At 38.3% G+C, this 15,186-nt stretch overlaps 2 protein-coding genes across 2 annotated transcripts in view; one reads left to right on the plus strand and one right to left on the minus strand.

The window, feature by feature from the left end:
* Positions 1-15,186, plus strand: part of LOC308340512 (thiamine transporter 2-like) — a 40,611-nt gene that overhangs the window by 17,921 nt on the left and 7,504 nt on the right. Inside the window, 4 exon segments of the mRNA XM_080799743.1 lie at positions 1,012-1,620; positions 1,624-1,825; positions 6,165-6,357; positions 12,553-12,694. Of these exon segments, the coding sequence (XP_080655869.1) occupies positions 1,012-1,620; positions 1,624-1,825; positions 6,165-6,357; positions 12,553-12,694 (1,146 nt within the window).
* On the minus strand, positions 1,812-4,400 carry LOC308340511 (cysteine-rich protein 1-like). Its single transcript, XM_080799742.1, has one exon. It carries the CDS (start codon positions 2,793-2,795, stop codon positions 2,562-2,564), a length of 234 nt encoding a protein of 77 aa, XP_080655868.1. The 5' UTR covers positions 2,796-4,400; the 3' UTR covers positions 1,812-2,561.

Here is a 15,186-nt window from a genome sequence, read left to right on the forward strand (position 1 = left end):
TAGTGACTACATCTCATGTCGGGAAGAGCCAGAATGAAGTTCTACCAAACTCTAAGAACACAGGTAGAAGGTGACCTAAGAACTCAAGGAGTCAGGGCACAGTTTACGTCAAAACACACTCTCGGGCTCAGTAAGTTGGCAGGTTTACATCAGTGATCTGAGACCCTGGAATCTGAGAAGGACTTAAGGGGTTCTACCTCAGCCTTCTTTTCATCATCTCCCACCCACTACAGATTCAGCTTATAGAAGCTAAGATAATTATGTTCCATTGATGGGCTCAGATGATTTGCCGATACCACCGACTCCTCCCTGGAAAACTGTGGCCAAAGCTGACTTAAACAAGAGAGATACTAACTGGTTTCTCGTGGCTCCTCCAAAGCAGCCCAAGAGAGTAAGGCCAAGAGAAGAGCAGAAGACAGACTAGCATTCCTTCTTCTGATATTCTGTCTTGAACTGGTCATTTGTCCTATGTGTTCCTGATGACCCAGATGATCTCTTGATGGTCTGCACATTTTACATACTGATGTGGATCAAAGGCAAATATGGTTAGGTTCTGCCAGTACCAAAACATTCTTTTTGACCTTATTGAAGAAGAGTCAACTATTTTAAAAGGACAGGCAACAGCACGTGAGCAGTCCTACAGTGCCCTAGAGAAAGCTGGTAAGCCTAACATATGCATTATGGCCTCTTTCTCAGCCTCAGTGGCTTATGCAGATGATATTCCATTTTAAAATGTAAGAACAATAACTGCTCTTTCTTTACACTGGAGGGGGGAACCCACATGTTAGGAATATCCATGATTTGAGCCATTTGTTTTCCTTGAATTTCCATTTCCCATGACTTTCCACTGTATTGTCAGAAACTCATGTGAAGTATCAAATTGACGTGGGCCAAGCAATGTGTCCTAGGATGGATACATGTCCTTTGGATAATATATTATGTCAGAGATCTATGGTGTGTTGCACTTCCAGTACTTTGGTCCTTATGCCCCTCCCCCATTTAATCTTACAGATCACAAATAAGATCTTCCCAATCTGGACATACTCATACCTGGTGCTGCTGTCCCCCGTGTTCGTCCTGACCGATTATGTCCATTACAAGCCAGTCATCATCCTGCAAGGAGTCAGCTTCATCATCCCCTGGCTGTTTCTTGTATTTGGCCAAGGATTAAGAGCCATGCAGGTGGTGGAGTTCTTCTATGGGATGGTCACCGCCACCGAGGTGGCCTACTATGCCTACATTTACAGCGTGGTCAGCCCCGAGCACTACCAGAAAGTGAGCGGCTACTGCAGGAGCATCACGCTAGTGGCCTACACAGCGGCCTCAGTGCTGGCCCAGCTCCTGGTGTCCCTGGCCAGCCTCTCGTACTTTCACCTCAACGTCATATGCTTGGTCTCCGTCTCTGTGGCCTTTCTTTTCTCACTTCTCCTACCAATGCCTAAGAAGAGCATGTTTTTTCATGCAAAACCCAGCACAGGGGCTTCTCCAAAACCAAGAGGAAGAGATGCTTTCTTAGAGGAACCTCAAAAGGGTCACAAACCAGTCTGCCAAGAAATATTCACCTTTTCAAGGAATCTGGATGATGGTTTGTTAAGCACTCCAAAGCCGGAAAACATAACTTAGAGGGTTTTTGTGCAGTGGTTCCAAGATCTGAAGGAGTGCTACTCCTCAGAGCAACTTTTTTACTGGTCCCTGTGGTGGGCCTTCTCCACAGCAGGTTTTAATCAGGTTTTGAACTATGTTCAAATCCTGTGGGATTACAAGGCACCGTCCCAGAGTTCTACAATCTATAATGGAGCAGTAGAAGCCTTTGCAACCTTTGGAGGTCAGTATACTAGACTTTATCTTTTCAGAGTAGTTATTGTTCTTAGTGCAAGAAATAGAGTCTTCCAAATCATAGTCTTAGATTCATTGTACTGACTTCAATTCTAAATACCAAATACTCTGGGGAAAAAAAAGAGTTTTAACACAAAATTTAAAAGAGGCAATGAATATAAGGGAAGATTGACAAAGTTATCCATGAGAAATAAAGTTTTACCTACCCCCTAGAAACAGGAACTGCAGATTTCTGTCCCATTGGCCAAACCTGGTTTGGCCATAAAGAGTTGAATGGTTTAAGGTTAAGCTACCAAATCACGTTCCTCACTAACTGTTCTCTAATTCTAATTATTAAACTGTGGTTTGCAAACTATTAATAGAGGTGGGCAAACGATGGCTCAAGACCCATGAGAGCTAATAATTTTTACATTTTTAATGGGTTGTAAGGGAAAAAATAATATGCCAAGGTTTGTAAAAATAATAAATCAACCAAATAAAAACAAAGAAGCCTATGTAGTCTGCAAGCCTAAAATATTTGCTCTCTGGCCCTTTATAGAATACAGATTTTGAAATCAATGTAGTGGATTTCTGACCAGCATTTTTTTTTTTTTCTGAGTGTTCAACTTTATTGAGGGCGTGGGAGTCGGCAGGGGGACCCGGGGGCCTGAGGATAAGGCCTGCCGTCAGCCTGGAGGGGCAGTGGCCCGGTGGGCAGCCGGGGACAGTGTTCCCGTGACCTGGGTTTACTTGAAAGTGTGACTCTCAGCTCCACCCCGCCCAAAACCTTTAGGCCTGAACATGGAGGCGTAGCACGGGTGGTTGCAGTAAGGCTTGCCTTCATGCTCAGCGTGGCCCCCTGACGTCAGCGTCTTCCCGCATTTCTCACACTTCAAGCAAGGCCGACACCAATCCTTCCCCAGAGAGGTCACCCGCTCAGCAAAGTACACCTCCTTGTCGCACTTGGGGCACTTAGGCATGGCGGCTGGGGTTCCGGCGCAGACCACTGAGCGGGAGCAGACAGGAGACCGGGACTCCTGACCAGCATTTTTAAATCAAAGAACAGAATAGAAAATTTAGAATAGAATAGAATACAGAGTACAGCAGCTTATAGGGATAAGGTCTGTTTTGTGAAAACTGTTTACATACAAATATGTATGTACTGGTGGACATACAAAACATATTTCTTTTTTTCAGGCTATGGTCAAAGAAGTTTGAAAGCTACTGTTCTGTGAGCTACTTTATCATTCAAGGGTTCCTTTTGAGACAACTTAAATAATTTATTTATATCTTTCCTTAACTCTACATGCAGAGATTTGCCAAAACTTGTTGCCTTCTGATTAAGATTATTTTACCTACTCAGCTTCTCCTATTCCCTATTATATCCAGATTTTTTCTGGAATAATTGTGAATCAAAACAGGATTCTTATAATCTTTCATCCCATTTCTTCTCCACCTTGTATAATGTTCTCTCTGGTCTTTCCTACACAATATACTTTCGTTCATTTGACATTAGCAAGAAACAGTAAGAATTGTGTCTCTCCACAGTAGCTCTTAACAAATAGCAATCTTTGAGTGTGGAGAAAATGGCCGCCGGAGACAAAGAGTGCTAGGAAAGGAGAAAGACAGGGTGTGCCATGTTGGGAGAGGCTGGTCCACCAAGAGGATGTATGTGTTCCTGAGTATTTATTCCTTCTCCTAGAGCTGACTGGTTAAGTGTTTGCCTCAACCTTATTTACCTATTGATGGATTTCTGATACTGCATTTTGTGCAGCAGGAAAGAGGCAGCGAGACTGAGTGACCTTGAGAAGATCTCTGGGAGAATGAGGGTTTCCAGCTTCTGCTACAGGATTCCCCCTCAAACCCATCCTGGGCTTTCTACTCTCAAAAACTTCCCTCCTGGCTGAGAAGCTACAGTGGTTTGGGGGTTCCTAGATTCTTGTCTGCGGACTCTTCCTTTTTCCCAGAACATATTTTGTGAAGTTTAAAATCCTTTTCCAAAGAGAATGAGGTGAAGAGGAGGGAAGGTGGGTTGACACAGGGTTAATCATCTAGAGTTTGAAGGGTAGAGCCCAGAGCTGTCTTTGAAGTGAGCCCAACAATGCACATGGTTTTTCCTGATATGACAAAGCTTTCACATCAAATAAGACTTTGAAGATAATATTTTTGAAGTTGGGGTGTTCCACACCCATATATTTATTGAACATTCCAGGGTCCATTGTTGAGATAATATTCTTCTCACTTCCCTTTCTAAAAATTCCGGTTTGACTCCTAGAAACCCGTTCTAGGATTTGTTTACCTTAAACCCTTTTCCTCTCTAAGGACTTGCTCCTTGGGAGAAGGGAGAAAACAATCTTCTTCTCTTTAGATAATGTGCCCTTACTGAAGGCATGTGTAGGAAAGGTAAAATGTGCATAAAATTCATTCTTTAAAAGCTCCCCAAACAGGGGCACCTGGGTGGCTCAGTGGGTTAAACCCTCTGTCTTCAGCTCAGGTCATGATCCCAGGATCATGGGATCGAGCCCCATATTGGGCTCTCTGCTCAGCCGGGAGCCTGCTTCCCTTCCTCTCCCTCTGCCTGACTCTCTGCCTACTTGTGATCTCTGTCTGTCAAATAAATAAATAAATAAAATCTTTAAAAAAAAAAAAAAGGCTCCCCAAACACAATTTTTCTTTAGTCTCTTTGTGATTGCGATGACCCTAATTAGTGTCAAATTTTTAGGCAGAACCAGGTGAAGTAGACTGGTTTGCTGACCTAACGCCTCATGTAAATTAAGCCATGTCTTTAAGAAAGAAAGCTAAGGGTAACAAGAAACCTGACAACTGATTACTTCATTCACAGCACGATGTAGGAACATATTATACGTACATCCATATAATACATATCATCACATGAATATGTCCTGGGGGTATGTCTTGTGACTACATGTAGGGCTTGGGTCAGAGTTTCTCATCCTCAGCAATACGGACATTTTGGGCAGGGAAATTCTTCGTCGTGGGGGGCTGTCCTGTGCTTTGTAAGATGTTCCACAGCATCATCGGTCCCAACCCACTAGATCCCCTTAACATACCACCACCAGCACCACCCCACACCCCTGACAAGTCATGACAACCAAAATTGTCTTCAAATATTGCCATCTCTCCCCTGAAGGACAAAAACACCTTTGTGAGAACCACTAGGTTATGATTCGTTTAAATTTGACTTAAGGTCAGCATTTCTACAATTCTGTCACACACTATTAAAATGAAAAATTGATATATTTCATTTCTCCAGTAGGCTATGTTATTTTCAAGAGCAAGGATCCAAAGTTTACCCCCATATTTTCTCACAGAGGAGCTCCAAAACATTTGAAGAGTGAGTAAATGAATGAGTCAACAAAGAGGGGAATGATTAAACCAACAAATGGGGGAAGTGTATAGAGAGAATTCTTAAAAAGAAGACTGGTATGTTTTAGGGATTTGAGGAAATTTTTAAATCGATGTCATAGAGAAGATAGAGAAAACAGGGATAAGGACAGAGAGAGAGAGAATCTCTTCTTGCTAGAACATCTGTTATGCGGCACAGAGAAGGACATGATAGCAAGGGCTGGCATTCAGTGTGAAGAAGCTGGTGCCTCACTTGGTCACGAAGGATTCACAACTGACTGTTCCTTCCGCGGCGCTTTGTCTTGACTGAACTTGAGTCAGGCTCCTCTCCTTATTACAGACCCCTTACATTCTGCTTGCCCCAACTCTGAGTAAACACAACACGAGATGGGATGTGCCCCAGCCCCCATCATCTTCTGAAAATGGACCGCAGCAGGACACTTTCCTGTCAGTCTCCACGGATCATTTCCCCTTCCTTGTCCAGCTTCCTCTCCAAAGATCCCATTTATGGCTGCTTGTCCTACCATGAAGGATTACACTATAAAAGAAAACCCTTTTTCTGTTTGATTTTAAGATGCTTGCAGGGTGTCCTTCCTATTGCAATTCTTTTTTCTAAATAAAGCGTCCCCCTATCAAAGTCTCGATTTGTTTTTGTTTGACACCAGGTTTCTAAACCCAAGTTTTATCTTCTGCAAAGGGAAGAAGAAAGAAAAAAATGGCCTCTCTGGGGCCATTCCAGTCTGTGATTTATGGAGACCCAAATTCAGTTGGTCTATTTCAAACTTTAAAAGAAAAAGACATGCGCACTTCCCAGAGCTGGATCAAGTGATTGTCATTCAATCAAAGTTCATGATTGGTCAACATTTTTTACCATAGCCTGGAAATGCTTCGGTGCCATCCAGTGTGAATTTTAACAAAACAGCATCCTATTCTGTATGTGTGGAATGACAAGATGTAATACATATTGATTCCTTCCTTTCCAGGGGCTCTGGCAGCCTTCACAGCAGGCTGTGTGAAAGTCAACTGGGATCCCCTGGGAGAGATGGCCCTGGCAATGTTCTCAGCAGTGGATGCAGGTTCTCTACTTCTCATGCATTACACAAATAATATTTGGGTGTGCTACGATGGTTTCGTGATATTCAAGTCAAGTTACATGCTTCTCATAACGATAGCAGCATAAGTATTTATCATTTCTTTATCTAAATCTCAAGCAACAGAACAGGTTTCTTTATTTATTCTTCTAGTTCTTCTGAATAGCATTTGCAATGTTATGTTTAATGCTTAATATATGAGACAACAACTATATTTCTATTTTAACAGACTTTCTCCTGGAACTTGATTAAGGTTATTAATCAAGCAAAAAAATTCAAAGTTCTCATAATTAATAAATAGCAATATGCTCTGAGGTTTTGATTTTTTATATTTTTATTGCATTTATTTAACAGAATAATTTTATCGATTTTTTTCATTTATAGTCCTCTTTATTTTAATTTGGTAAAAACATGTAAGATGAGATTGATCTCTCTTACCAGACTTTTAAGTGTACACTGCAGGATTGCTATCTGTAGGTACAATACTATACATCAGACTGCTAGAACCTATTTATGATGCATAACTGAAAGATAACGTATTTATACACATTAAGTAGCAACTTAATTTTCCTCTTCACACAGCCCCTAGAAACTACCATTCTATTCTTTCTTCTATGAATTTGATTATTTTAGACACCTCATATCAATGGAATCATGCAACATATGTCCTTCTATGACTGAAACAATTCATGTAGCATAGTGTTCTCAAGATGCACCCATGTTGTCCCATATTGCAGGATTTCCTTTTTTTTAAAAGACTAGATTATATTCAGTTGTACATATATACCACATTTTCTTTATTCATTAATCCATCTACAGACATTTAGGTTGTTTTCACATCTTGGTTATTATGAATAGCAGTATAATGAACATGGGAGTGCTCTCATTTCTTCTAGGTCCTGATTTCAATTATTTTGAATAAATACTCAGAAGTGGGAATTTCTGAATTGTATGGTAGTTTTATTTTTAATTTGTTGAGGGACCTCCATACTGTTTTCCATAATGGCTGTACCATTTTGTATTCCTACCAACAGTGTACCATAGTTCGAATTTCTCCAATTTGATTTCATTTTATTTAGCAACAAATTGAGATGTGATTGTATCCAATTTTGACTTAGTTTACTTTTCACCCCCTACCTGCTTGAATAATCATAGCACATCTGTTTCTTTTTGAAACAAATTATCAAGTAGTCTCAGAGCAGCTGTAGAACTGAAGCTGTTCTATAAAACTACATATAAAAATAAGAAACGTTAAATCATACAGTAGTTTAAACATAGGGAATATTTGATCTCGATTAATTAGAATAGAAAGAAAATGAGCTAAGAAAGTGATGAATGTTGCCTAGAGAATACCTAAAAAAGGACTAGGTAGGTATTGCTCATCATTTCCTGTGTGGCAGTATGTTTAATTTTAATTAGGAAGTTGATCAAAGACAAAGCAAACATCTAAAAATATTTTCCTTGACCCAACAGCAGCTGTATAATCTTGGACATGCTCTTTGGCCTTAAATTTTTCTTGGAGACCTATGGAACACAAAAAACTATATCAATATATGCATTATGAAGTCCCAGAAGAAGTGAACATAAAGGAGAAAAAAAGTGTTGTGATAATGGTGAGAAAGTTCCCAGATTTGATCAAAACTATTAATTATATACTCAAAAAATGCATAAAAATTCATTTAAAACATTAATTTGTACAAGAGACTCACCCGTGAACTCCATGTAACTTACAATTGAGTTTATATCTACCAGTTTGTTATTTGCTTACTCTTTGTCCCACCTATTCATTTGCCTCTATTCCTCTTTTTTTTTATAAAGATTTTATTTATTTATGCGACAGACAGAGATCACAAGCGGACAGAGAAACAGGCAGAGAGAGAGAGGAGGAAGCAGGCTCTCTGCTCAGCAGAGAGCCCGATGCGGGGCTCGATCCCGAGACCTTGGGACCATGACCTGAGCCGAAGGCAGAGGCTTTAACCCACTGAGCCACCCAGGTGCCCCGCCTTTATTCCTCTTTTGAAGTTAATTGAGCTTTCTTTTTTAATTCCATTTTTCTTGTTTTTCTTGGTAAGTCTTTATGTTTTTAGTGGGATTAGATTTTTAACTCATCAGTTTTTGTTAAATTAATATACCCACTTTGTGTCTAAATACTTTACAGCAATATAATTCCATTTACTCCCTGTGCCTTGTACTGTTTTAGAGATTTTACTTCCATTTCTGTTATAAACCCTACAATACGTGATTATTCTATTTACTTTAAACAACAACAAAAAAATTTTTTAATTAGGACCAAAAAAAAATCTTTTATATTAACTTATAGATTTACAATTCTCAATTCTTCTCATTTCCTTCTGTAGATCCATGTTTCCATCTGCTATTGATTCCCCGAGCCTGAAAACTTTTTTTTTTAAGATTTTATTTATTTATTTATTTATTTATTTGAGAGAGAGAAAGAGAATGAGAGAGAGGGAGCATGAGAGGGGAGAGGTCAGAGGGAGAAACAGACTCCCCGCTGAGCAGGGAGCCTGATGTGGAACTTGATCCTGGGACTCCAGGATCATGACCTGAGCTGAAGGCAGTTGCTTAACCAACCGAGCCACCCAGGTACTCTGAAAACTTGTTTTGACATTTCTTTTAGTACAAGCCACCTGGTGACAATTTCGCTCAAATTTTATTTATTTAAAAATACATTTTATGTCATTTTAAAGTATATTTTTGCTGATTAGAATTCTAAGTTGATAGTGTTTTTCCCCCCTTTCAACACTTTAAGGATTTATTATTATTCCATTGCCTTCCAGCTTGCCTTAAGGAGTTTGTTGTCATTCTCATTGTTGTTCTTCCTCTAAATGTGATGATAATTTTGCTTTGGCTATTTCTAAGATTCTCTATTTTTATTTTATTTTCAGCAGCTTTACTACACTTATGTTTTCTTTATGGAATAGTGTGATTTTTGGTTTGCCCTGTTATTTTCTTATTGTTATTTTAGTCTTTTCTGACCATCAACATCCTAACAAGGAGATCTCTATCTTCCCCCACTTTTATTTTAGAAATTATTTGAAAGGTTTCATTTTCTCTCAGCAGTCTAACTAACTCTTGATTAGGAAAAGGAACTTAAGTCAAACCTAAATTAGTTTGATTTAATGCTCAATGGCTACATTTAGGAAGATGGAGACCTTGCAAATTAGTAAAAATATTTTTTTCAGCGTTATTTTTACTGTTGTTGACCACAGCTTTGGCATAGTGAAAAAGTAAAAAATATATTATTCTTGAATATTTCAGAACAGATTGGTTCACAGCCATCTGCATATTTATTGCATACTGTGAAGCGAGTCAATTTGCTCTACTAAAGAAACAAATAGGAAAATTTGAAAAAAATTGTAAGATTAACTGTCAGAATATGAGATGGTTTAGGAAAAAACAAACAACCCAAATGTTTTGGTGTTTTGAGAAATTCTCAGAATGATATATTATAGACATGAGGAAGCAAGGGTTAAACTATAGGAATAGTAAGAATGCTGAGATTCTGAGAGGCCATGAAGATGGAACTCATATTTTGATTGTCAGGGTTTTCCCAGACAGTATGTTCAGAGCATTCTACATAAAGCTCAATGATCATCTTTCATCTAATTTGTTAATTCAGTCAGGTGACTGATAAGCTTAGTGAAAAGGAGTATTATTTTAGATGTAATTAACTTTGGTTACATTAATTAAATTATCTAATTACTGGGCAGGACTCAACAAATAGTATCTTAGTGTTAGGATACACACTCACAGGGCGGTGGGGAAGAGAACTTGACCTCAAATATCCACGAAATTTGGTGCTAAATGAAATTATCACTTCCATGTCCAACTTCAGAATACTAATAGAATATCATTTTCTCTGTAGGTGAATCCAGTCTCTGTAACCTCACATCTTTTTACTACTCTAACTCCTAAGAAAACTTTAAAATAAATTTAGCATGTGTAGGATAAGTGTATTTCTAATGCAAAGGGTTAGAGTTCAGATTTGGAAGAAATTCTAAGGTGATTGACCATCCATGGTTTCAACAATCATGTGATACAAGAAGTTCATATAAAAAAATCTGATTATTCTACAAAAGAAGATATTTACTTCATATTTCTGTTTCATGACAAAAATGATAAATTTAATAAATATTAGTCAAAGCCGTTATCTGGGTCCAGTTAAGTATTCCCTGTTGGAGTGAAAGTAGATTCGTGCTCATGCATTGGTATGCCCTTGAAGTCCCTGCTTCATTATGAACATTTGGTTAGCGTTTCTGGAAAACAACAACAACAATGACAATAAGCAAGGGGTACCTGGGTGGCTCAGTCTGTTAGACATCGGCTTTCAGCTCAGGTCATGATTCTGGGGTCCTGGAATCAAGTCCTATGTCAGGCTCCCTGCTCATCGGAGAGTCCACTTCTCTCTCCCTCTCCCTCTGCCCCTTTTCCAGCTCATGTTCTCTCTCTCTCAAATAAATAAAATCTTAAAAAAAAAAAAACTACGAACAAATACAATAATATAACATTAAAAAAAAACTTTAGGCTATTGAATTTTTTTATGGGCAAAAAGCAATGTTTTTCTTTGCTTTATAAATTGTTCCTATGACTTTCCTTTAACATATAGGGTAAATGGGTAAATTCAATCCCATAATGCCATAATATATGGAACATAAATGATCAAATAAAATTTCAAAGTGGTTCTATCTTTAAATTACAGACTATCTTACAGGCTTATCTGTATTTAGTGTTAATTGCCCAACAAAACATGAATACAATTCAGTTCCCAATTTATTAGCCCTGAGCAGTGTACTCAGCATGGTAGATTTATGCCTATGTAGAAATGACCCAGTAGGAGCTTTGAAAAAGGTTTTAGATAGTATGATTCCTTGTCATTTCAGTTACCTAGGACAATAATTTTTGAATTTAGTCTGAAAAAGATTAGCATTCAATGCCACGCTGAGCCTGATGTCATCATTATGCCACTATCTGAATCTACCACATATAAAGGTCTTATCCAAAACAAAGTAATCACTGATACTTTGTTTAAGCATCTGTACAGACTAAATCAAAATTCCAACCTGGAATAATTTGTATACTAAAAGGGAATCTGCCATTTGATTTAATCTAGGTTTCAAGAGCATCTATCTAGTATAGCATTTTCCCCCCAAAGGAAAATTTGTTAGCTGAGCCAAAAACTCCTGAAATTATAAGGCTCACCTGGACCACATGTTATATTCGCTTTGTGGGATCTAGGATAATTTATGGGTTTTGTTATATTGGTAATGTTTTGCACTGAAATAATACATTTTCATTGAATCACATAATTTTAAAATGCTTATTTTTTTAATGTGAGGATTTGGGGAGAGGATGTAAAAATTATTTAAAATTTTCCATTTGTTTTCATATTTTTAAATAAATTCAGGTTATAAATATTTTAGCTAAATTAGATGGAAGAATTTGAATGCATATGTCAGTCTTGCCCGACTAAATTCAAAAACCCAATCATTAATTTAAAATGAACTAACAGCCAGACTGAACCAACTGTGAGAGCAAATAATTTGTGAGTTTTCCAGAGAAAAATTCATCTATTAGACTCTGAAACTGCTAATGTAGACAGTCAATGATCCAGAAGAGAATCCAAATAAGTAAAAACTCATCAAATTGACTTGTGATTTACTCATTGATATGTCAAGGTTAAAGAGTGACTGTTAAACTATATCCATGTCCAATAATGTTCAGTGTTCCTTAGTTGCAGAACATTTGGAATGTTTGGCTTAATTTTAGAGAAGGTTAATTAGTTTTAAATTCTTATAATATATCACATCACATGGAATGTTAAAAATATAACACCTCACAATTCCATTTACCCTTCTTTCCTTTTTCTCTGCTAGAAGAACTTTTCAGCAAGAACTTCAACAGAAGCCTGGGCTGCCTGAGGGGAGATAAATCTTGGAAACAACACAACTCCCTGCTCTGTATTCAAAAGCCTACATATGTGGGCACCTGGGTGGCTCAGTGGGTTAAGCATCTGCCTTCAGCTCAGGTCATGATCCCAGGGTCCTGGAATAGAGCCCCATATCAAGCCCTGAATAGGGCTCCCTAGTCAGCAAGGAGTCTGCTTCTACTTCTTGCTCTGCCTCTCCCCACTGTCGCTTGTGTGCTCTCTCTGCTTTCTCTCTCTCCCAAATGAATAATAATTTAAAAAAATCTTTAAAAAAACAAAATAAAAGTCCACATATGTGTATTTTCAAAACTCTTTCCATTTGTACACTTTTAGATTTCAGGTTGCTGTTAATCTCAGCGTGGAATGCTATGCCCTGGTGTTCGGAATCAACACCTTCATTGCCCTGGTGATCCAGACTGTCATGACTGTAGCTGTGGTTGACAACCAGGGACTGGGGCTTCCGGTCAGCATCCAGGTAAGGGCATGCCTCTGTACCCTCACTGACATAGAGATATACTTTGAAAACTATACACACACATATATATGTTTACATTATTACACATAGTAATTAGACTTACTGAGATATAGTTTTCATAAAATAAATTGACATATAAAATATTTATTTACAGTTCTGTTAATTCGGGCAAACACACAGCTGTGTAGCCACCACCACATGAAAATAAAGAACTGCCCCTTCAGCCAGACAATGCCCACCCCCCTTTGCTGTCAACTGCCTGTCTCCAGCTACCTCCCCAACCCATTGATGGGTTTTAAATCCCTATCACTTTGTCATTTTAGGAAGTCATATAAATGGAATCATAGAGACATAGCCTTTTATTTCTGGTTTGTTTTCATTTAGCATGGTGTCTTCAGTGGAATATTTTTATATTGAGATATAAATATGATGTAGTTAAGATACATGCTATTTCTTAGGAAACTTTTTCATTGAACAGGTGACCTTTTCATTAAGCAGGTGAAAGAATGAAAGCATTACCTAAAATAGACCCATAAAGTCATTCCAGCTTAAGTGGTTCTCATTACCCACAGCTAAAGGTTTTTCTTGCCCTGGTTAAAATTCAATCTTATGAATGCTTAGTTCACAGATTTCATAAGCCTACTCAGTCTCATGGACAAAACGGTAGATCTTACATGTCTCTACACATCCCTAATGCAAATGTTTAGAATATTGAGTCATCTTCTTTAAAAACAAAAAGAGAAAAAGAAATCATTTCAGGATACACAATTGAATGAGTAATATTTGAGAAATCCATTTTAATCTCAAACAAGTTTAACAGAAGGAAAGATACCTTCATTGAATAAATATTAAAACTAAGATTACTGTAGACTCGGGTCTTTGTGAGGACATAAAGAGATCAGTTGTTACTTTCTTTTTTTTTTTTTTAAGATTTTATTCACCCATTTGACAGAAGGAGATCACAGAGAGGCAGGCAGAGAGAGAGGAGGAAGCAGGCTCCCTGCTGAGCAGAGAGCCCGATGCGGGGCTCCATGCGGGGCTCGATCCCAGGACCCTGGGATCATGACCCGAGCTGAAGGCAGATGCTTTAACCTACTGAGCCACCCAGGCACCCCTTTTTTTTTCTTTTATTTTTTTTTAGTTGTTACTTTCTAAAATAAAATTTAAATTCCTAGTTTATCATCCAGCTTTCCAGCTTTTTAGAAATCATTGGATATGTGATGTGATCAAGAGAGCGCAAGCCTGAAATCAACAAAGTATAGATATAAATCTTGATGTTTATGAGTGATTTCTCAAGAACTTTTAATTCTATTATAAAACTAGAAAGAATAGTGTCATGATATCCCAGGCATCCATCACTCAAATTTATGGCCAATCTTATTTCATCTGTACCTGCCACACACTTCCTCATTCTTCCCCTAGAGATGTAATTTTTTTTAAAAGATTTTATTTATTACCTGAGAGAGCATGAGAGAGCACAGAGGGAGAGGGAAAAGCAGACTCCCCACTGGGCAAAGAGCCTGGTAGGGGATTCGAACCCAGGACCCTGGGACCATGACCTGAGCTGAAGGCAGACACGTAACCAAAAGAGCCACCCGGGTGCCCTTGTAATTTCTTTTTTTAATGTCTGTTTTCCCTTCAGTAGAATGGAAAATATAATACCTACTTCATGAGTTCTCTACACAGATTAGATGTCTGCCTGTAAAATATACCATTCCCAGGCTATAGTGTACTCAATACATAGATGTGTCTCTCTCTTTTCTTAATAGAAAGAAACAAGAGTTACTCACATGAGTCAATACTGTTAGGAGGCACTTACCTTTTCTGAGGACTTCTGCAGGAATATCCTCCAGATATCTCCTTTATTTTTCCACAAATCCATTGAGTCTTAATCTGAAATTAATGAGTTCCTAGAACTGAAGGAGGCAACCCAGAACTTAAGAAGAAAATTGCCCATCAGTCTGTCTGTCCTCCTCCTTGCACTATTTTGTGTAACCTGATTTAAATGACAGCTTTGTGGGGAAATCAATAAATGTTGACCTTTGGGGGGAGTTCACGTGGACATCCAAAGCTGGGGGTGAAAATTAAGTTTGGCAGAAAACGTCAAGCTTCATTTTTGTTTCCCCTGATAAGCCAAGATTTCCAAATCCTTTTATCTTCTCAACCAAGGGAAATCTAGATTCAGGGAACTCCTCTAAAATCTTTCTTGGTATTTCTATCTTGTCTTATCATCTCTGCCACTATCCTCAATGCTACAACAACTTCCTTTGAGATTCTTTCATGTAAGTTAGGTAGAGTAAAACTCAAATCCTAAATAAAGTACTCGTTTCCCCAGGTGCCAGAGCAGGGTAAGTGCCAAATATACAGTCCAAAGGCACAAGGGAAGACAACACCTATTTCTATCAAATACCCCCCAGACAAAAAAGTGTTACTGCAGATTTCTGGGTTTGAAAAGCAGGCTTCTTAAAATTGATTTTGAGTAGGAATCTAAT

Source organism: Martes martes (assembly GCF_963455335.1).
Source record: "Martes martes genome assembly, chromosome: 3".
Taxonomy (NCBI): domain Eukaryota; kingdom Metazoa; phylum Chordata; class Mammalia; order Carnivora; family Mustelidae; genus Martes; species Martes martes.

Bases quoted from the DNA above. Each gene is read 5' to 3' on its own strand.
- LOC308340511 (XM_080799742.1), bottom strand. From the start codon at position 2,795: ATGCCTAAGTGCCCCAAGTGCGACAAGGAGGTGTACTTTGCTGAGCGG.